Consider the following 23,807-nt stretch of genomic DNA (forward strand, 5'->3'; position numbering starts at 1 on the left):
TCGAATTTTTGAACTGAAAAAGGAAAGACTTATATCAGTCAAATTTCGAAATTTTTGAGTAAAATTTTTTTTGCGAATTTCTCCAATATCTCTCTGTTCTGATAGCCCCGAGAAGAGTTCTAACATTTATCATAGCGGATCCAATCGCTAAAGTGAAAGACGAAAGAGTTATATCAGTCAAAGTTCGAAATTTTTGAGTAAAATTGGTTTTTTTCCGAATTTCTTCAATACCTCTGTGTTCTGATAACCCTAAGAAGAGATATATCTTTTATCATGATGTATCGAATCCCTGAACTGAAAAAGGAAAGACTTATATCAGTCAAAGTTCGAAAATTTTGAGGAAAATTTTTTGTGAGAATATCTCCAATATCTCTGTGTTCTGATAGCCCCGAGAAGAGTTCTAACTTTTATCATAATGGATCGAATCGCTAAAGTGAAAGACGAAAGTGTTATATCAGTCAAAGTTCGAAATTTTTGAGTAAAATTGTTTTTTTTCTGAATTTGTTTAATATCTCTGTGTTCTGATAGCCCACAGAAGATATATACCTTTTATCATGATGTTTCGAATTTCTGAATTGAAAAAGGAAAGACTTATATCAGTCAAATTTCGAAATTTTTGAGTAAAATTTTTTTTGCGAATTTCTCCAATATCTCTCTGTTCTGATATCCCCGATAAGAGTTCTAACTTTTATCATACTGGATCCAATCGCTAAAGTGAAAGACGAAAGAGTTATATCAGTCAAAGTTCGAAATTTTTGAGTAAAATTGGTTTTTTTCCGAATTTCTTCAATATCTCTGTGTTCTGATAGCCCACAGAAGATATATACTTTTATCATGATGTTTCGAATTTTTGAACTGAAAAAGGAAAGACTTATATCAGTCAAATTTCGAAATTTTTGAGTAAAATTTTTTTTGCTAATTTCTCCAATATCTCTCTGTTCTGATAGCCCCGAGAAGAGTTCCAACATTTATCATAGCGGATCCAATCGCTAAAGTGAAAGACGAAAGAGTTATATCAGTCAAAGTTCGAAATTTTTGAGTAAAATTGGTTTTTTTCCGAATTTCTTCAATACCTCTGTGTTCTGATAACCCTAAGAAGAGATATATCTTTTATCATGATGTATCGAATCCCTGAACTGAAAAAGGAAAGACTTATATCAGTCAAAGTTCGAAAATTTTGAGGAAAATTTTTTGTGAGAATATCTCCAATATCTCTGTGTTCTGATAGCCCCGAGAAGAGTTCTAACTTTTATCATAATGGATCGAATCGCTAAAGTGAAAGACGAAAGTGTTATATCAGTCAAAGTTCGAAATTTTTGAGTAAAATTGTTTTTTTTCTGAATTTGTTTAATATCTCTGTGTTCTGATAGCCCACAGAAGATATATACCTTTTATCATGATGTTTCGAATTTCTGAATTGAAAAAGGAAAGACTTATATCAGTCAAATTTCGAAATATTTGAGTAAAATTTTTTTTGCGAATTTCTCCAATATCTCTCTGTTCTGATATCCCCGATAAGAGTTCTAACTTTTATCATACTGGATCCAATCGCTAAAGTGAAAGACGAAAGGGTTATATCAGTCAAAGTTCGAAATTTTTGAGTAAAATTGGTTTTTTTCCGAATTTCTTCAATATCTCTGTGTTCTGATAGCCCACAGAAGATATATACCTTTTATCATGATGTTTCGAATTTTTGAACTGAAAACGGAAAGACTTATATCAGTCAAATTTCGAAATTTTTGAGTAAAATTTTTTTTGCGAATTTCTCCAATATCTCTCTGTTCTGATAGCCCCGAGAAGAGTTCTAACTTTTATCATAACGGATCGAATCGCTAAAGTGAAAGACGAAAGTGTTATATCAGTCAAAGTTCGAAATTTTTGAGTAAAATTGTTTTTTTTCTGAATTTGTTTAATATCTCTGTGTTCTGATAGCCCACAGAAGATATATACCTTTTATCATGATGTTTCGAATTTCTGAATTGAAAAAGGAAAGACTTATATCAGTCAAATTTCGAAATTTTTGAGTAAAATTTTTTTTGCGAATTTCTCCAATATCTCTCTGTTCTGATATCCCCGATAAGAGTTCTAACTTTTATCATACTGGATCCAATCGCTAAAGTGAAAGACGAAAGAGTTATATCAGTCAAAGTTCGAAATTTTTGAGTAAAATTGGTTTTTTTCCGAATTTCTTCAATATCTCTGTGTTCTGATAGCCCACAGAAGATATATACTTTTATCATGATGTTTCGAATTTTTGAACTGAAAAAGGAAAGACTTATATCAGTCAAATTTCGAAATTTTTGAGTAAAATTTTTTTTGCGAATTTCTCCAATATCTCTCTGTTCTGATAGCCCCGAGAAGAGTTCTAACATTTATCATAGCGGATCCAATCGCTAAAGTGAAAGACGAAAGAGTTATATCAGTCAAAGTTCGAAATTTTTGAGTAAAATTGGTTTTTTTCCGAATTTCTTCAATACCTCTGTGTTCTGATAACCCTAAGAAGAGATATATCTTTTATCATGATGTATCGAATCCCTGAACTGAAAAAGGAAAGACTTATATCAGTCAAAGTTCGAAAATTTTGAGGAAAATTTTTTGTGAGAATATCTCCAATATCTCTGTGTTCTGATAGCCCCGAGAAGAGTTCTAACTTTTATCATAATGGATCGAATCGCTAAAGTGAAAGACGAAAGTGTTATATCAGTCAAAGTTCGAAATTTTTGAGTAAAATTGTTTTTTTTCTGAATTTGTTTAATATCTCTGTGTTCTGATAGCCCACAGAAGATATATACCTTTTATCATGATGTTTCGAATTTCTGAATTGAAAAAGGAAAGACTTATATCAGTCAAATTTCGAAATTTTTGAGTAAAATTTTTTTTGCGAATTTCTCCAATATCTCTCTGTTCTGATATCCCCGATAAGAGTTCTAATTTTATCATACTGGATCCAATCGCTAAAGTGAAAGACGAAAGGGTTATATCAGTCAAAGTTCGAAATTTTTGAGTAAAATTGGTTTTTTTCCGAATTTCTTCAATATCTCTGTGTTCTGATAGCCCACAGAAGATATATACCTTTTATCATGATGTTTCGAATTTTTGAACTGAAAACGGAAAGACTTATATCAGTCAAATTTCGAAATTTTTGAGTAAAATTTTTTTTGCGAATTTCTCCAATATCTCTCTGTTCTGATAGCCCCGAGAAGAGTTCTAACTTTTATCATAACGGATCGAATCGCTAAAGTGAAAGACGAAAGTGTTATATCAGTCAAAGTTCGAAATTTTTGAGTAAAATTGTTTTTTTTCTGAATTTGTTTAATATCTCTGTGTTCTGATAGCCCACAGAAGATATATACCTTTTATCATGATGTTTCGAATTTCTGAATTGAAAAAGGAAAGACTTATATCAGTCAAATTTCGAAATTTTTGAGTAAAATTTTTTTTGCGAATTTCTCCAATATCTCTCTGTTCTGATAGCCCCGATAAGAGTTCTAACTTTCATCATACTGGATCCAATCGCTAAAGTGAAAGACGAAAGAGTTATATCAGTCAAAGTTCGAAATTTTTGAGTAAAATTGGTTTTTTTCCGAATTTCTTCAATATCTCTGTGTTCTGATAGCCCACAGAAGATATATACCTTTTATCATGATGTTTCGAATTTTTGAACTGAAAACGGAAAGACTTATATCAGTCAAATTTCGAAATTTTTGAGTAAAATTTTTTTTGCGAATTTCTCCAATATCTCTCTGTTCTGATAGACCCGAGACGAGTTCAAACTTTTATCATAATGGATCGAATCGCTAAAGTGAAAGACGAAAGTGTTATATCAGTCAAAGTTCGAAATTTTTGAGTAAAATTGTTTTTTTTCTGAATTTGTTTAATATCTCTGTGTTCTGATAGCCCACAGAAGATATATACCTTTTATCATGATGTTTCGAATTTCTGAATTGAAAAAGGAAAGACTTATATCAGTCAAATTTCGAAATTTTTGAGTAAAATTTTTTTTGCGAATTTCTCCAATATCTCTCTGTTCTGATATCCCCGATAAGAGTTCTAACTTTTATCATACTGGATCCAATCGCTAAAGTGAAAGACGAAAGGGTTATATCAGTCAAAGTTCGAAATTTTTGAGTAAAATTGGTTTTTTTCCGAATTTCTTCAATATCTCTGTGTTCTGATAGCCCACAGAAGATATATACCTTTTATCATGATGTTTCGAATTTTTGAACTGAAAACGGAAAGACTTATATCAGTCAAATTTCGAAATTTTTGAGTAAAATTTTTTTTGCGAATTTCTCCAATATCTCTCTGTTCTGATAGCCCCGAGAAGAGTTCTAACTTTTATCATACTGGATCCAATCGCTAAAGTGAAAGACGAAAGAGTTATATCAGTCAAAGTTCGAAATTTTTGAGTAAAATTGGTTTTTTTCCGAATTTCTTCAATATCTCTGTGTTCTGATAGCCCACAGAAGATATATACCTTTTATCATGATGTTTCGAATTTTTGAACTGAAAAAGGAAAGACTTATATCAGTCAAATTTCGAAATTTTTGAGTAAAATTTTTTTTGCGAATTTCTCCAATATCTCTCTGTTCTGATAGCCCCGAGAAGAGTTCTAACATTTATCATAGCGGATCCAATCGCTAAAGTGAAAGACGAAAGAGTTATATCAGTCAAAGTTCGAAATTTTTGAGTAAAATTGGTTTTTTTCCGAATTTCTTCAATACCTCTGTGTTCTGATAACCCTAAGAAGAGATATATCTTTTATCATGATGTATCGAATCCCTGAACTGAAAAAGGAAAGACTTATATCAGTCAAAGTTCGAAAATTTTGAGGAAAATTTTTTGTGAGAATATCTCCAATATCTCTGTGTTCTGATAGCCCCGAGAAGAGTTCTAACTTTTATCATAATGGATCGAATCGCTAAAGTGAAAGACGAAAGTGTTATATCAGTCAAAGTTCGAAATTTTTGAGTAAAATTGTTTTTTTTCTGAATTTGTTTAATATCTCTGTGTTCTGATAGCCCACAGAAGATATATACCTTTTATCATGATGTTTCGAATTTCTGAATTGAAAAAGGAAAGACTTATATCAGTCAAATTTCGAAATTTTTGAGTAAAATTTTTTTTGCGAATTTCTCCAATATCTCTCTGTTCTGATATCCCCGATAAGAGTTCTAACTTTTATCATACTGGATCCAATCGCTAAAGTGAAAGACGAAAGAGTTATATCAGTCAAAGTTCGAAATTTTTGAGTAAAATTGGTTTTTTTCCGAATTTCTTCAATATCTCTGTGTTCTGATAGCCCACAGAAGATATATACTTTTATCATGATGTTTCGAATTTTTGAACTGAAAAAGGAAAGACTTATATCAGTCAAATTTCGAAATTTTTGAGTAAAATTTTTTTTGCGAATTTCTCCAATATCTCTCTGTTCTGATAGCCCCGATAAGAGTTCTAACTTTCATCATACTGGATCCAATCGCTAAAGTGAAAGACGAAAGAGTTATATCAGTCAAAGTTCGAAATTTTTGAGTAAAATTGGTTTTTTTCCGAATTTCTTCAATATCTCTGTGTTCTGATAGCCCACAGAAGATATATACTTTTATCATGATGTTTCGAATTTTTGAACTGAAAAAGGAAAGACTTATATCAGTCAAATTTCGAAATTTTTGAGTAAAATTTTTTTTGCGAATTTCTCCAATATCTCTCTGTTCTGATAGCCCCGAGAAGAGTTCTAACATTTATCATAGCGGATCCAATCGCTAAAGTGAAAGACGAAAGAGTTATATCAGTCAAAGTTCGAAATTTTTGAGTAAAATTGGTTTTTTTCCGAATTTCTTCAATACCTCTGTGTTCTGATAACCCTAAGAAGAGATATATCTTTTATCATGATGTATCGAATCCCTGAACTGAAAAAGGAAAGACTTATATCAGTCAAAGTTCGAAAATTTTGAGGAAAATTTTTTGTGAGAATATCTCCAATATCTCTGTGTTCTGATAGCCCCGAGAAGAGTTCTAACTTTTATCATAATGGATCGAATCGCTAAAGTGAAAGACGAAAGTGTTATATCAGTCAAAGTTCGAAATTTTTGAGTAAAATTGTTTTTTTTCTGAATTTGTTTAATATCTCTGTGTTCTGATAGCCCACAGAAGATATATACCTTTTATCATGATGTTTCGAATTTCTGAATTGAAAAAGGAAAGACTTATATCAGTCAAATTTCGAAATTTTTGAGTAAAATTTTTTTTGCGAATTTCTCCAATATCTCTCTGTTCTGATATCCCCGATAAGAGTTCTAACTTTTATCATACTGGATCCAATCGCTAAAGTGAAAGACGAAAGAGTTATATCAGTCAAAGTTCGAAATTTTTGAGTAAAATTGGTTTTTTTCCGAATTTCTTCAATATCTCTGTGTTCTGATAGCCCACAGAAGATATATACTTTTATCATGATGTTTCGAATTTTTGAACTGAAAAAGGAAAGACTTATATCAGTCAAATTTCGAAATTTTTGAGTAAAATTTTTTTTGCGAATTTCTCCAATATCTCTCTGTTCTGATAGCCCCGAGAAGAGTTCTAACATTTATCATAGCGGATCCAATCGCTAAAGTGAAAGACGAAAGAGTTATATCAGTCAAAGTTCGAAATTTTTGAGTAAAATTGGTTTTTTTCCGAATTTCTTCAATACCTCTGTGTTCTGATAACCCTAAGAAGAGATATATCTTTTATCATGATGTATCGAATCCCTGAACTGAAAAAGGAAAGACTTATATCAGTCAAAGTTCGAAAATTTTGAGGAAAATTTTTTGTGAGAATATCTCCAATATCTCTGTGTTCTGATAGCCCCGAGAAGAGTTCTAACTTTTATCATAATGGATCGAATCGCTAAAGTGAAAGACGAAAGTGTTATATCAGTCAAAGTTCGAAATTTTTGAGTAAAATTGTTTTTTTCTGAATTTGTTTAATATCTCTGTGTTCTGATAGCCCACAGAAGATATATACCTTTTATCATGATGTTTCGAATTTCTGAATTGAAAAAGGAAAGACTTATATCAGTCAAATTTCGAAATTTTTGAGTAAAATTTTTTTTGCGAATTTCTCCAATATCTCTCTGTTCTGATATCCCCGATAAGAGTTCTAACTTTTATCATACTGGATCCAATCGCTAAAGTGAAAGACGAAAGGGTTATATCAGTCAAAGTTCGAAATTTTTGAGTAAAATTGGTTTTTTTCCGAATTTCTTCAATATCTCTGTGTTCTGATAGCCCACAGAAGATATATACCTTTTATCATGATGTTTCGAATTTTTGAACTGAAAAAGGAAAGACTTATATCAGTCAAATTTCGAAATTTTTGAGTAAAATTTTTTTTGCGAATTTCTCCAATATCTCTCTGTTCTGATAGCCCCGAGAAGAGTTCTAACTTTTATCATAACGGATCGAATCGCTAAAGTGAAAGACGAAAGTGTTATATCAGTCAAAGTTCGAAATTTTTGAGTAAAATTGTTTTTTTTCTGAATTTGTTTAATATCTCTGTGTTCTGATAGCCCACAGAAGATATATACCTTTTATCATGATGTTTCGAATTTCTGAATTGAAAAAGGAAAGACTTATATCAGTCAAATTTCGAAATTTTTGAGTAAAATTTTTTTTGCGAATTTCTCCAATATCTCTCTGTTCTGATATCCCCGATAAGAGTTCTAACTTTTATCATACTGGATCCAATCGCTAAAGTGAAAGACGAAAGTGTTATATCAGTCAAAGTTCGAAATTTTTGAGTAAAATTGGTTTTTTTCCGAATTTCTTCAATATCTCTGTGTTCTGATAGCCCACAGAAGATATATACCTTTTATCATGATGTTTCGAATTTTTGAACTGAAAAAGGAAAGACTTATATCAGTCAAATTTCGAAATTTTTGAGTAAAATTTTTTTTGCGAATTTCTCCAATATCTCTCTGTTCTGATAGCCCCGAGAAGAGTTCTAACATTTATCATAGCGGATCCAATCGCTAAAGTGAAAGACGAAAGAGTTATATCAGTCAAAGTTCGAAATTTTTGAGTAAAATTGGTTTTTTTCCGAATTTCTTCAATACCTCTGTGTTCTGATAACCCTAAGAAGAGATATATCTTTTATCATGATGTATCGAATCCCTGAACTGAAAAAGGAAAGACTTATATCAGTCAAAGTTCGAAAATTTTGAGGAAAATTTTTTGTGAGAATATCTCCAATATCTCTGTGTTCTGATAGCCCCGAGAAGAGTTCTAACTTTTATCATAATGGATCGAATCGCTAAAGTGAAAGACGAAAGTGTTATATCAGTCAAAGTTCGAAATTTTTGAGTAAAATTGTTTTTTTTCTGAATTTGTTTAATATCTCTGTGTTCTGATAGCCCACAGAAGATATATACCTTTTATCATGATGTTTCGAATTTCTGAATTGAAAAAGGAAAGACTTATATCAGTCAAATTTCGAAATTTTTGAGTAAAATTTTTTTTGCGAATTTCTCCAATATCTCTCTGTTCTGATATCCCCGATAAGAGTTCTAACTTTTATCATACTGGATCCAATCGCTAAAGTGAAAGACGAAAGAGTTATATCAGTCAAAGTTCGAAATTTTTGAGTAAAATTGGTTTTTTTCCGAATTTCTTCAATATCTCTGTGTTCTGATAGCCCACAGAAGATATATACTTTTATCATGATGTTTCGAATTTTTGAACTGAAAAAGGAAAGACTTATATCAGTCAAATTTCGAAATTTTTGAGTAAAATTTTTTTTGCGAATTTCTCCAATATCTCTCTGTTCTGATAGCCCCGAGAAGAGTTCTAACATTTATCATAGCGGATCCAATCGCTAAAGTGAAAGACGAAAGAGTTATATCAGTCAAAGTTCGAAATTTTTGAGTAAAATTGGTTTTTTTCCGAATTTCTTCAATACCTCTGTGTTCTGATAACCCTAAGAAGAGATATATCTTTTATCATGATGTATCGAATCCCTGAACTGAAAAAGGAAAGACTTATATCAGTCAAAGTTCGAAAATTTTGAGGAAAATTTTTTGTGAGAATATCTCCAATATCTCTGTGTTCTGATAGCCCCGAGAAGAGTTCTAACTTTTATCATAATGGATCGAATCGCTAAAGTGAAAGACGAAAGTGTTATATCAGTCAAAGTTCGAAATTTTTGAGTAAAATTGTTTTTTTTCTGAATTTGTTTAATATCTCTGTGTTCTGATAGCCCACAGAAGATATATACCTTTTATCATGATGTTTCGAATTTCTGAATTGAAAAAGGAAAGACTTATATCAGTCAAATTTCGAAATATTTGAGTAAAATTTTTTTTGCGAATTTCTCCAATATCTCTCTGTTCTGATATCCCCGATAAGAGTTCTAACTTTTATCATACTGGATCCAATCGCTAAAGTGAAAGACGAAAGGGTTATATCAGTCAAAGTTCGAAATTTTTGAGTAAAATTGGTTTTTTTCCGAATTTCTTCAATATCTCTGTGTTCTGATAGCCCACAGAAGATATATACCTTTTATCATGATGTTTCGAATTTTTGAACTGAAAAAGGAAAGACTTATATCAGTCAAATTTCGAAATTTTTGAGTAAAACTTTTTTTGCGAATTTCTCCAATATCTCTCTGTTCTGATAGCCCCGAGAAGAGTTCTAACTTTTATCATAACGGATCGAATCGCTAAAGTGAAAGACGAAAGTGTTATATCAGTCAAAGTTCGAAATTTTTGAGTAAAATTGGTTTTTTTCTGAATTTGTTTAATATCTCTGTGTTCTGATAGCCCACAGAAGATATATACCTTTTATCATGATGTTTCGAATTTCTGAATTGAAAAAGGAAAGACTTATATCAGTCAAATTTCGAAATTTTTGAGTAAAATTTTTTTTGCGAATTTCTCCAATATCTCTCTGTTCTGATATCCCCGATAAGAGTTCTAACTTTTATCATACTGGATCCAATCGCTAAAGTGAAAGACGAAAGGGTTATATCAGTCAAAGTTCGAAATTTTTGAGTAAAATTGGTTTTTTTCCGAATTTCTTCAATATCTCTGTGTTCTTATAGCCCACAGAAGATATATACCTTTTATCATGATGTTTCGAATTTTTGAACTGAAAAAGGAAAGACTTATATCAGTCAAATTTCGAAATTTTTGAGTAAAATTTTTTTTGCGAATTTCTCCAATATCTCTCTGTTCTGGTAGCCCCGGGAATAGTTCTAACTTTTATCATAATGGATCGAATCGCTAAAGTGAAAGACGAAAGAGTTATATCAGTCAAAGTTCGAAATTTTTGAGTAAAATTGGTTTTTTTCTGAATTTGCTTCAATATCTCTGTGTTCTGATAGCCCACAGAAGATATATACCTTTTATCATGATGTTTCGAATTTCTGAATTGAAAAAGGAAAGACTTATATCAGTCAAATTTAGAAATTTTTGAGTAAAATTCTTTTTGCGAATTTCTCCAATATCTCTCTGTTCTGATATCCCCGATAAGTGTTCTAACTTTTATCATACTGGATCCAATCGCTAAAGTGAAAGACGAAAGGGTTATATCAGTCAAAGTTCGAAATTTTTGAGTAAAATTGGTTTTTTTCCGAATTTCTTCAATATCTCTGTGTTCTTATAGCCCACAGAAGATATATACCTTTTATCATGATGTTTCGAATTTTTGAACTGAAAAAGGAAAGACTTATATCAGTCAAATTTCGAAATTTTTGAGTAAAATTTTTTTTGCGAATTTCTCCAATATCTCTCTGTTCTGATAGCCCCGAGACGAGTTCTAACTTTTATCATAATGGATCGAATCGCTAAAGTGAAAGACGAAAGTGTTATATCAGCCAAAGTTCGAAATTTTTGAGTAAAATTGTTTTTTTTCTGAATTTGTTCAATATCTCTGTGTTCTGATAGCCCACAGAAGATATATACCTTTTATCATGATGTTTCGAATTTCTGAATTGAAAAAGGAAAGACTTATATCAGTCAAATTTCGAAATTTTTGATTAAAATTTTTTTGCGGATTTCTCCAATATCTCTCTGTTCTGATATCCCCGATAAGAGTTCTAACTTTTATCATACTGGATCCAATCGCTAAAGTGAAAGACGAAAGAGTTATATCAGTCAAAGTTCGAAATTTTTGAGTAAAATTGGTTTTTTTCCGAATTTCTTCAATATCTCTGTGTTCTGATAGCCCACAGAAGATATATACTTTTATCATGATGTTTCGAATTTTTGAACTGAAAAAGGAAAGACTTATATCAGTCAAATTTCGAAATTTTTGAGTAAAATTTTTTTTGCGAATTTCTCCAATATCTCTCTGTTCTGATAGCCCCGAGAAGAGTTCTAACTTTTATCATAGTGGATCCAATCGCTAAAGTGAAAGACGAAAGAGTTATATCAGTCAAAGTTCGAAATTTTTGAGTAAAACTGGTTTTTTTCCGAATTTGTTCAATACCTCTGTGTTCTGATAACCCTAAGAAGAGATATATCTTTTATCATGATGTATCGAATCCCTGAACTGAAAAAGGAAAGACTTATATCAGTCAAAGTTCGAAAACTTTGAGGAAAATTTTTTGTGAGAATATCTCCAATATCTCTGTGTTCTGATAGCCCCGAGAGGAGTTCTAACTTTTATCATAATGGATCGAATCGCTAAAGTGAAAGACGAAAGTGTTATATCAGTCAAAGTTCGAAATTTTTGAGTAAAATTGTTTTTTTTCTGAATTTGTTCAATATCCCTGTGTTCTGATAGCCCACAGAAGATATATACCTTTTATCATGATGTTTCGAATTTCTGAATTGAAAAAGGAAAGACTTATATCAGTCAAATTTCGAAATTTTTGAGTAAAATTTTTTTTGCGAATTTCTCCAATATCTCTCTGTTCTGATATCCCCACAAGAGTTCTAACTTTTATCATACTGGATCCAATCGCTAAAGTGAAAGACGAAAGAGTTATATCAGTCAAAGTTCGAAATTTTTGAGTAAAATTGGCTTTTTTCCGAATTTCTTCAATATCTCTGTGTTCTGATAGCCCACAGAAGATATATACTTTTATCATGATGTTTCGAATTTTTGAACTGAAAAAGGAAAGACTTATATCAGTCAAATTTCGAAATTTTTGAGTAAAATTTTTTTTGCGAATTTCTCCAATATCTCTCTGTTCTGATAGCCCCGAGAAGAGTTCTAACATTTATCATAGCGGATCCAATCGCTAAAGTGAAAGACGAAAGAGTTATATCAGTCAAAGTTCGAAATTTTTGAGTAAAATTGGTTTTTTTCCGAATTTCTTCAATATCTCTGTGTTCTGATAGCCGACAGAAGATATATACCTTTTATCATGATGTATCGAATTTCTGAACTGAAAAAGGAAAGACATATATCAGTCAAATTTCGAAATATTTGAGTAAAATTTTTGTGCGAATGTCTCCAATATCTCTGCGTTCTGATATGCCCGAGAAGAGTTCTAACTTTTATCATAGTGGATCCAATCGCTAAAGTGAAAGACGAAAGAGTTATATCAGTCAAAGTTCGAAATTTTTGAGTAAAACTGGTTTTTTTCCGAATTTGTTCAATACCTCTGTGTTCTGATAACCCTAAGAAGAGATATATCTTTTATCATGATGTATCGAATCCCTGAACTGAAAAAGGAAAGACTTATATCAGTCAAAGTTCGAAAATTTTGAGGAAAATTTTTTGTGAGAATATCTCCAATATCTCTGTGTTCTGATAGCCCCGAGAAGAGTTCTAACTTTTATCATAATGGATCGAATCGCTAAAGTGAAAGACGAAAGTGTTATATCAGTCAAAGTTCGAAATTTTTGAGTAAAATTGTTTTTTTTCTGAATTTGTTCAATATCTCTGTGTTCTGATAGCCCACAGAAGATATATACCTTTTATCATGATGTTTCGAATTTCTGAATTGAAAAAGGAAAGACTTATATCAGTCAAATTTCGAAATTTTTGAGTAAAATTTTTTTGCGATTTTCTCCAATATCTCTCTGTTCTGATATCCCCGATAAGAGTTCTAACTTTTATCATACTGGATCCAATCGCTAAAGTGAAAGACGAAAGAGTTATATCAGTCAAAGTTCGAAATTTTTGAGTAAAATTGGTTTTTTTCCGAATTTCTTCAATATCTCTGTGTTCTGATAGCCCACAGAAGATATATACTTTTATCATGATGTTTCGAATTTTTGAACTGAAAAAGGAAAGACTTATATCAGTCAAATTTCGAAATTTTTGAGTAAAATTTTTTTTGCGAATTTCTCCAATATCTCTCTGTTCTGATAGCCCCGAGAAGAGTTCTAACTTTTATCAAAGCGGATCGAATCGCTAAAGTGAAAGACGAAAGAGTTATGTCAGTCAAAGTTCGAAATTTTTGAGTAAAATTGGTTTTTTTCCGAATTTCTTCAATATCTCTGTGTTCTGATAGCCCACAGAAGATATATACCTTTTATCATGATGTACCGATTTTCTGAACTGCAAAAGGAAAGACTTATATCAGTCAAATTTCGAAATTTTTGAGTAAAATTTTTTTGGCGAATTTCTCCAATATCTCTCTGTTCTGATATCCCCGATAAGAGTTCTAACTTTTATCATACTGGATCCAACCGCTAAAGTGAAAGACGAAAGTGTTATATCAGTCAAAGTTCGAAATTTTTGAGTAAAATTGGTTTTTTTCCGAATTTCTTCAATATCTCTGTGTTCTGATAGCGCACAGAAGATATATACCTTTTATCATGATGTTTCGAATTTCTGAATTGAAAAAGGAAAGACTTATATCAGTCAAATTTCGAAATTTTTGAGTAAAACTTTTTGTGAAATTTTTAAGTGACTTTTTTCATATTTTTTGTGTTGCAACATCTTTCCAACATTATTTACCTCAATTTTCATTTTCTATGTCTTATAGTTGTTTTAATAAAAAATTTTTTTATTTACTGCAAAAGAAGATTCAGTCTTAACTTAATTTATGGGAGGTTGGTTTTAAATTAAGCACATCGTTTAATATATACATATATATATATATATATATATATATATATATATATATATATATATATATTTATTGGTTATACATTCTTAAAAATACAGTAGTAACAAAAGTATCATTATTAATTATGAACTTTTATTGATCACATATCGTTCAAAATATACATCAATTCTTGTAATTGTTAGGTGGTTACATATTTGTTCGGAATGTAAGATATATTATTTTCGTGAATAACAACTTTGAGGCCGCAGCGACCCGTACAAATTTGAAATACCGCCACCAGTAAATGGATTTTTTTAGAAATGTAATGCTGATGACGTTTTACATACGAATTATAATAGTCGCGAACTATTTTATCATTTCGTCATAATTCGTTCAAAAAAATATCACGAAACTTATGCATGCCAAACCCAGTACGCATAAGATGCGCAAACATGTCACAAAATTGTCCACACACGTCAGAAGTGTTGCTTTGAAATTGTTGAGGTTTGTAGAGTATGATTTTGCAGTTTCTTCTAAGTCGTTTGAGATGTTGGGTGATGATGGGTGGCAACCCATAGCTGTCGAAATAGTGTTCGATGCCGTCCCTTCCGACGTACGTAGCGACCCAGTGTGTCCCGGGTTTTGTATGATCATCGTTATTTGCAATAATAGCCGCAGGTTTACTCCATGATTTAATAAGAGTCTAGCTTTTGGTCGATATTTTGATGGTACGCTATCCAGAATAAATAAATCGTCTAAACAATCTTTTTGTTCCGGTGTTTTTACCTCTTCATCCTCCGAATATCTTGATTGCTTTGTTTTGTAAACAGTGTCAATCAAAGTGTTAATAGATTTAGTAGGTATATTGCGTTTTGCTTCTTCTACAAAATACAGGTAACGTTGTAACGTTTGCAAGTAAGCCTTGCATTTTTCTCTTTCGTCCGCAAATTTGCTTGAATTGGGAATTTCAAGCATTTCTTTATCTAGTCTGCTTATCGTCGTACCAGAAGTTTGAATTGTTCTATCGTTCGATGTCCGTGTTAATGCGCAATTTTTTCTTCGGATATCAAAACCATTTTTTTTGCGTGTTCCATTATTTTTTAGTTTCCACCTATAAGGCAAGATAACACGGTGCCTAATATAGGTGCTAATAATAAAGGTAAGAAACCACCTCGCTGTACGATTAACCGTTTCTTATTCTTCCAAGAAGCGTGTTTATCAACTAATTGTCGCAATATGCTCGCATGACGCTTCAAACGACGCTTATATGAGTGTTTAAGAGCCACATTACCGCGTAATATGTTTAAAGCACACTCACATATACACCTAATAAGTTTTGGGTCGGCCTTTTTCAAGATAGCAACACGCTGTTTATTACTGAGGTGACATAAGGCCCGTAGTATTGCGGTGTGTTTTTGACCAAATAAGATATGCACGGGCGGTGCCATTATAAATTTTACTAAATAGCCGATCTTTTATTGTTACTTTTACAACAATCTTTAATTAGCGGCGTTGGGCCATCAATATGCAGTTGTCGAGTCACTTGATTATAATGTTTTAAACAACGGCGATAACTACACACTTCTGGATCTTTCTTTATATACTCAGGAAGCTTATCCCACAGATAATCTATGTGCTTACCGAATTCCCGTAGTAAAATAATTTTTGGTATAAATTGTAATTGTTCAACTGTTAACTCATCGATGGTATCGTCATTGTCTACCAAGATGAAAAACATTTTGACTACTGACAAAATTTGAATTCATGATCGTATTTAAGCACATTAAAAAACACATCTATATATCAGATAAATTTTGTAAAAGTATTAGATACGTATTATTGATATTTCCTGTGCGGTACTCCTATCTTTTAGTATTTTACGTGGTATATAAACATGTTGGTACTTAACATCAGGAAATATATGGGTGCAAAAACGACAACTCTCCGGTGTGGATTGCTTTAAATCAAGTAATAAATAACCGTGTGCTGGTGTAGTTGCATCGTTATATACCTCCCATAAGAACCGTGTATTTTTAGGGTAAACTTGGCGCGCTAAATGCTGTATTTGGGCCCGATCTCTTGGGTTTTTAAACACAACTATATAATTAGCATTTAATGAAATATCGCGCATACCACGTCCTTGGTAAAATAAATTTTGTGTAATAAAAATGACACTAAGGTTTTTATGATGACTCCCTTTCGTGAATAAATCTATAACACTGTTATCGGATGCTTCGTGCATGAGATCATCAATAACAATAAGCTTTGGCAGTGGATCATCAGCGTAGTCATCATTTCGCGGTAGACTTTCACGAAATTCGACATTATCACCATATTCGGTGTAACCTGATTGCCATTTTGAATAGTAAAATAATACTCGGTCAAACTTGGTATCACTCATAAAATTCATATTCCGAAAAAATCTTTTCACAAAAAAGGTTTTACCACAGCCTATGGGACTGCAGATCATAGAGGTCCAAGGGTGTTTCCACCGTGTATCCATTTTTACAAATAACGCTTGGTGGCTGATGTTTTTACTTAAAAACTTTTATATTATAATACAGGTAAATATTAGAAAAATCGATAAACTTCTGATAATACATAGATATTTTATTCAAAAGCTCAAAAATACAATTATATAACAAATAATTATAAATTACAATGACCGTATGGTAACGACCCATAAGGCCCATACCGTCTTCGTTTATCAAATCTCTGCTTACATGTTTTACTCTCTGTACTCGTTATTACGTTATGAAGCTCCGTACGTCTGATAGAGTCAAAATGAAGTGTTATCTCGTATCGAAGACGTATCTCCTTTATCTGTAACGAGTGATCTGACAGAATAATAGTTGATTAATTTATTGTTTGCAAAATTAAGAGTTATACCTTTAGCTTTGCAAATTTCTACGATACTACCATCGGGTTTACGTATTAGGAGTACAAATTGAAAACCGCCGTTTTTTGTCAAAATTTGAGGATTGATTGTTGAAAAATGGTTACATACTTATTCTTGAAAGTATTGTCCATCGCTGGCCACTACTTTCTCCCACCTTTCGGGCAGCATACGAATCCCGCGTCGAAAAAACTGCTCGTCTTTTGCGGCGATCCACGAATCGACCCAGTTTTTGGCCTCTTCGTAATAATGGAAGTGCTGCTCAGCCAGGCCATGCGCCATTGATCGGAACCAAGGTCCGTGGATTGGCGTTGGAGGGGAAGGAAGGTCGTTGCATAGCCGCCATTTTCGAGACAGCGAGTCAGTGTTAGTGTATGTACGTAGATAGTAAGGTACTACAGCTATTAGTTGTGTGAGTGAGCGAGTGTGCAGTAAAAGTATGGCCGCCGCCATTTTCGTTCCACATCGTTGAAGTGGATGCAACGACCTTCCTTCCCCTCCAACGCCAATCCACGGACCTTGATCGGAACAAGTGGTAATCTGAAGGGGCGATGTCAGGAGAATACGGCGGATGAGGTAAGACGTCCCATTTCAATGTTTCCAGATAGGTTTTAACGACCTGAGCAATATGTGGCCGAGTGTTGTCGTGCAGTAACATCACTTTTTCGTGTCTTTGCTCGTATTGTGGCCGTTTTTCCTGCAATGCTCGGCTCAAACGCATTAGTTGTGTTCGGTAGCGAGCTCCTGTGATGGTTTCACCCGGTTGCAACAGCTCATAATAAATCACGCCGAGCTGGTCCCACCAAATACACAGCATGAGCTTTGAGCCATGGATGTTTGGCTTGGCCGTCGATGTTGATGCATGGCCGCGGTAGCCCCACGACTTTTTTCGCTTTGGATTATCATAATGAATCCACTTTTCATCTCCGGTTACAATACGATGCAGAAAACCCTTCCGTTTTTGCCGTTGGAGCAGCTGTTCGCACGCGAAAAAACGCCGTTCGACGTCTCTCGGCTTTAATTCGTATGGCACCCAGTGTCCATGCTTTTGGATCATTCCCATGGTTTTCAAACGATGTGAAATAGCTTGTTGAGTCACGCCCAATGAATCTGCAAGCTCCTGTTGCGTTTGAGATGAATCTTCATTCAGTAATGTTTCCAATTGTGCGTCTTCAAACTTTTTCACCTGTCCGGGACGCTCCTTGTCTTCTACGCCGAAATCACCACTTTTGAAGCATTGGAACCATTCTCGACACGTTCTTTCACTAATGGAAGCCTCACCATAAGTTTTTACAATCATTCGACGCGCCTCAGCCGCAGATTTTTTCGAATTGAAGGCAAAAAGCAAAACTTCCCGCAAATGACGTTTATTGGGCACAAATTTCGACATTTACGATCACAAAAAAATATATAACGCCGATAAAAATTCACAACTGCAATAATAAGGAATTGTTGCCAGATGCCCAACCTTACATTTAAAATTTTTGATCTAACGTTTGACGCCAGCATTTACCGCTGGCGCCATCTACTGGAAAACGGCGGTTTTCAATTTGTACTCCTAATACAAGAAATGCGTAAAATTTCGGGCCAGCCGAAACAAAAGATTTAATGTAACTACCTTCTTTCCATAATTGTATTCTTTCCATCAATGCCAACCAATGGGATGGCCTATTTTTCATCTTTTCCATCATTGTCATTATTGCCATCGTTGCCATCATTGTCATCCCATTTTCATCATTGCCATTATTATTACGCCATTGCCGCCACTGCCGACATTGCCACCATTTTTATTATTGCCATCATTGCCATTTTTTTGATAACATTTCCATCATTGCATTCATTTCATTATGCGATTCTATTTCCATATTGCTATTCCATTGCCATCATTAACATCGAGAACATTGTCATAATTGCCATCATTTCCACCATTATCGTCATTGCCGTCAGGCTATATATATTGTCATTGTCATCATTTCCATTATTGCCATTCCATTAACATCGTTGCATTCATTCCAATATTTCCATCCCATTGCCATCCCATTTCCATCATTTCCACAATTGCCATCGATTAATATCGAGAAGAATTTGATTAAAATCCGTTACTTTACTGATTAACACTTTAATACCTTATATCGTATATTATTATATAATTCTTTATTAATTTTTTTTTCTAAAGTTTTGATTAATCTTTACGTGATATTTCGTAAAAACTGTTGAAAGGTTGTATTAAAATCAGATCAATAATCTTCACGTTTGTAAGTTAGAGAATAAAAATAATACTCAAGTATCCATATATTTCATTGATTTTTTTTACATTATTATTATTATTATTATTATTATTATTATTTATTGTGCCATATTAATCCCGCGTATTGTCATTTGTAAATCATGCGTATGCATGCATATGCTATTTTTAACATAAAAAAAAAGAGTGGGCGCTTTCTAGTCTCTCTACGTCCCTGCGCAGAAATCGTCCGAAATCCTCTTTCTGAATTTTACGGCCTAAACGTAGCACGGAAAACATGATGGGTCGAGAGGGGAGTGAAGAGGAGGGTATCCATAGAGATAACATCGCCGCTTGCTCCATGTCTATCACCGCGATGCTTTCTCTCTCTAACTGAAGGCCTAAACAATTAAAGGACAATCACGTTAAAAGAGAAAGAGAGAAAGAGAGAAAGAGTGAGAGAGAGAGAGAGAGAGAGTTGCGTCAAGATTTAAAAAAATTAAAAAAGCTATTTTTTTCAAAAGCATAATTTGAAGACATTTAAATAATAAAGAATTATGTAAAAATAAAAAGATGGTATATTTATTCGTGGAAAGACATTTATTTCTTCTTCATCATATGATGCGATGTTAGTTACAATTATTTTTTAAGTACTGCGTAAAATGAATGTTTCTTTATTAAAGAACCAAATTCTCTCTGTTACTATTAAACTTCTTTTTTAAGTAAAAATATGATTGTGCAAAATATGGGCATAAACGTATTGATATGTATTAATATCAATGTTAATGTAAATAATTCAGACTATAATAAATAAAAAATTACGCGAAAGTAGACGTAATTAATCATTTGTGCACATTCTCGACCCCTGTTCTGGATGCAACATACGCGACACGCGTCAGATTTTATTTGCAGCAAAATGGATGTTAGCACGGACAACAACCTACATCCATTTCTCGAGAGATGGATGTGGGTTGTTGTCCGTGCTAACATCTACACTGTTTTTAACGGCGGTTGCAAAATGGATGTGACACGTAGTTCCCATTCTAACCAGAATAGATGTGCGTCACTAGTGTACGGGAGTTTCGAAGCGTTTTAGGAAAAAGGCCGCCGCACAGTGCGGCCGAAGGCCTCATTGTGCGGCCATAATTTGAAAACTTAATGGATTGACCTGAAACCTCGTACTCGGGGGTTTTTGGGGTCGCTAATCACGAATCCGTCGTCAGAATTACGAAATTCAAAATGGCGGATCCAATATGGTGTCATGCAAAGAATTCTAAAGTTTTTTCGTGTACATTTTCTTTGTTACTATTGGATAATTTCATTTATACTAAATAAGTGTACTAAAACAAACATTTTTCAAGTTTTCACAAAAATTTTTATTAAAATTGAAAATTATAGGTTATACACGAAACTAGAGTTTTGAATTGTATTATAACTTATACAAGTATTTAAAAAACGTATACTCTAATATTATAAAATTGGAAAGTATTTCCTGCTTTAAAGAAGAATTACATAAAAAAATTTTCATTATCATGAAGGTCATAAGCATCTACATCTGTCTCTGACTCAGAGGCAGAGCTAATATCAGTACTGTCCTGCTCCTCTTCTTTATCAACAAATGGAGACGACAATAAATTAATAGCATCTGCTGATAAAGATTTTAGCTGTTTAGCTGGCAATTTTCTACAACTAGAAATGTATGGGTCAGAAGCTACTAAAAATCTTTTGAACACATCCTCCATTGTTTTTTGACGATAGTTTTTTCTAGCAAAGCTCAGGCGATAGATCGAATAAAATTTATTGCAGACCTCTTGTGCATCTTCTGACATTTGACCGATAGGTAAAACTGAATCTTGAATGATTTCTGGGCCATGAATTAATAGCTTATGTACTAAAGTTGGCATGTAATACCAATCATACTTTTCTACAATCATTCTAGCTAACTTCTCAGTATACTGTCTAAAATTGTCCAAATTAATGTCATGTCCACTTGATATGGCTTGCAGTATAATATAAAAACGATGTATAATATCCTGATCAATTCCAGTTATTTTTGCAGATTGTTGGTACTTTTCAAAAAAATGACGAGCCGTATTACCATCGTTCGATGTTCCACTTCCAGCTTTCGGTTTGTCAACATTTAAGCCCATTTCTTTTTTAAAAGCAGCTTGTATTATTTTTTTCCTGTTTTCAACCGACTCTTTTTCCTCTCCCTTACGTACCTGCCATTTTTCGATTTTTAATTTGTACGACAAATGTAATATAAATTCGAAACACCTAATCCAACAATGTAGAGATGATAGGCCAAATTTTAAGTGATCTGAAACAATTTTTTTGTTAATCATTGCATCTATGTCGTTGAAATCTTTTGATGTACAATTGCACAGATAACAACGCATCGCAGATGTTGTATCTGTCAGTGAGTTGCATACTTTCGTATCTATCATTGTCAAGGACAAATCATATTTAACACACACGATTTTCCCGTCAACAGTAGTTTCAAATGCATTCAGATCATGTTTCTGGTTTTCTATGTCATTAGTTGTTTTTTTCGTCAAGTCAACTGATTCTTTTGCACATTGAATTTTAATTGGCCGACAATATCTTGGTGATGATGGCCTTGGATTTTTCCAGACTATTGTAGTTTTCTTCGTCGTAGAGTCTCTGTGTATAAGTTGCAATGGGACAAGAGAGGTGAAAAAAATACTTTCGTCACTAACATCGTTTTCATCGAGCTTGTGCTTATATTCACTGTGTCCCGAACTACCATCACAGCCCCATTTAACGATTAAGGTTAAATTTTGTAGTTGTTCTTCAGATAAACATTTTATAACTTCTACTTGATGAAGAATAATGCGGTCAATCGTATGATTTAATAGAGATTGCAATGTAACTGCTGCTTCATTTTCAGTGAAAGAAAAACCTAAGGCTGGATAACATTGTAATTTTGCTTTCTGTAGCTTTTTGTATGATGGAATCATCCTTGATTTTTTCTGCACATGAGCATTTCGCAGCTGCTGGTATTTGCTTTGAGATAATCCAAGTTCAATAAACAACGATAAAGCTTCATTATTAGTGAAAGGTATATTTTTATTCGCAGACTCCAAAGATTTTCTGTATTTCGAAGCTTTTGTAGGACTGCCTTCGGAAATATCACGCACCACTTTTGCAAAATCAGTATTACCTTCAGAACGCAATTTACTTGTTGCTGAGTATAGGAGAGCTTCAGTTGATACATTCGTTTGTAATTCTTCTGTTTTCCTGCGTTTACTTCGTTCTGAAGATTCTGAGAAACTGAGTTCTCGCCGACCTGCATTTGAATTTTTTTCATCATTTTGTTTTTCTTTTGATTCTTTATTATTTTTCTTCTTCTTTTGGTCTTCTTTTTTCAGTTCAATGGATTTTTGTAACCAATCATGATTTTTTTTCAAAAATTTTTTTTCTATTCTTTTACTTGAATCCCATCTTGATCTCATTTTATGTACTTGATCTGATATTTGCTTTTCTTCTTCATCTGATAAATGATAACTTGAATTTTCATTTTCGGATAAAAGTGTTTCCACCTTAGCATAAATTTCTTTTGTATCACTCTTTAAAATGTTTTTTATTTCATTGAATAATTTCAGCCTTGTTAAATCACCTTCCGTCGTATTACTGGAACCTAAAAAATAAATATATATTTTTATCATCAACTCTCTTTGACTCATTCTCCTTCCCAGCAAACACCACGTTACATGTAACATAAATGTTAGTTGTAATTTCCCACTCAACAATGTAACTGTTATATAACACACTCGTTATATAACAGTTACATTGTTGAGTGGGAAATTACAACTAACATTTACGTTACATGTAATGTTGTGTTTGGTGGGTTCTTTCTACTTTTATACATATGTAGTTCCCACTTTCTCTTTCGATGCTTTTTTTCTTTCTTTTTTTCTATTAATTTTAGTATTTTCACGCTTCTTTTCTTTAACTTTTTATTAATCGTTATATCTGCGTTATCGAATATTCAATTTCTTTTATACAAAAAGTTGCATAAAACCTAAAGTAACAGAAGGTAGCAGCTAAATCTTGTTTTATTCAGTAACTAATACTTTTCTGAGTAACCTCTAATAAGTTTTAAGGCAGCATATGATGGCGTTTTATTACTATATGGTTTGAAAACTCAAATTTTATATACAAAAATACGAAAAATATATCCTCATATTTTTGCTGCTAAAAATTTTTTGTTAACGTATTGATATTTACTACAGTTTTTATGTATTTTACTAACCTTTAGACGTAGATTCCATTTGGTTTTGTTAAGCCTGCCGCAGACGATACGTTTTTTCTTACGGGATTGCTTACGTGCTCCTATACTGGCAGTCTTACGTGCTCCCGTACTGGAAATGGGTAGCTTACGGGCTACGCTACTGGCTCGCGTATTGGATTTTCGTAATAGATCATGTCCTATTTTTCTTACGTGATTCTGTACTGGTTTATTGTGAAAGCCAATCAGGACGCAGTCTGTATAGGTTATACTGAGTTATACCAGGTTATACTGTCGAAGTGTTGTCAAAGTTCAAACGTGAATTCACTTCGCAAACATAACATGTGCAGAAATGAAAAGACTTCAAAATAGTCCAAAGAAAGTATTTTATGTTTAATAGAGGCCTACTAATAAGAACTATGTTTATATGCGATTAACACACCAAATTACCATAA

At 32.8% G+C, this 23,807-nt stretch overlaps 1 protein-coding gene across 2 annotated transcripts; it reads right to left on the bottom strand.

Moving 5' to 3' along the window:
- Positions 1-20,452: 20,452 nt before the first annotated feature.
- LOC120359662 lies at positions 20,453-23,656 on the bottom strand. 2 transcript variants are annotated; one of them, XM_039457913.1, is made up of 3 exons: positions 23,377-23,656; positions 21,533-22,761; positions 21,281-21,420 (listed from the first exon to the last, which is right to left on the bottom strand). In XM_039457913.1, exons 1-3 carry the CDS (start codon positions 23,393-23,395, stop codon positions 21,412-21,414), a joined length of 1,257 nt encoding a protein of 418 aa, XP_039313847.1. In that variant the 5' UTR covers positions 23,396-23,656; the 3' UTR covers positions 21,281-21,411. The 2 variants fall into 2 exon arrangements, with proteins under 2 accessions (XP_039313846.1, XP_039313847.1); XM_039457912.1 differs by having other exon boundaries at positions 20,453-22,761.
- Positions 23,657-23,807: the final 151 nt, after the last annotated feature.

The sequence above is a fragment of the Solenopsis invicta genome, chromosome 15, assembly GCF_016802725.1.
Source record: "Solenopsis invicta isolate M01_SB chromosome 15, UNIL_Sinv_3.0, whole genome shotgun sequence".
NCBI lineage: Eukaryota > Metazoa > Arthropoda > Insecta > Hymenoptera > Formicidae > Solenopsis > Solenopsis invicta.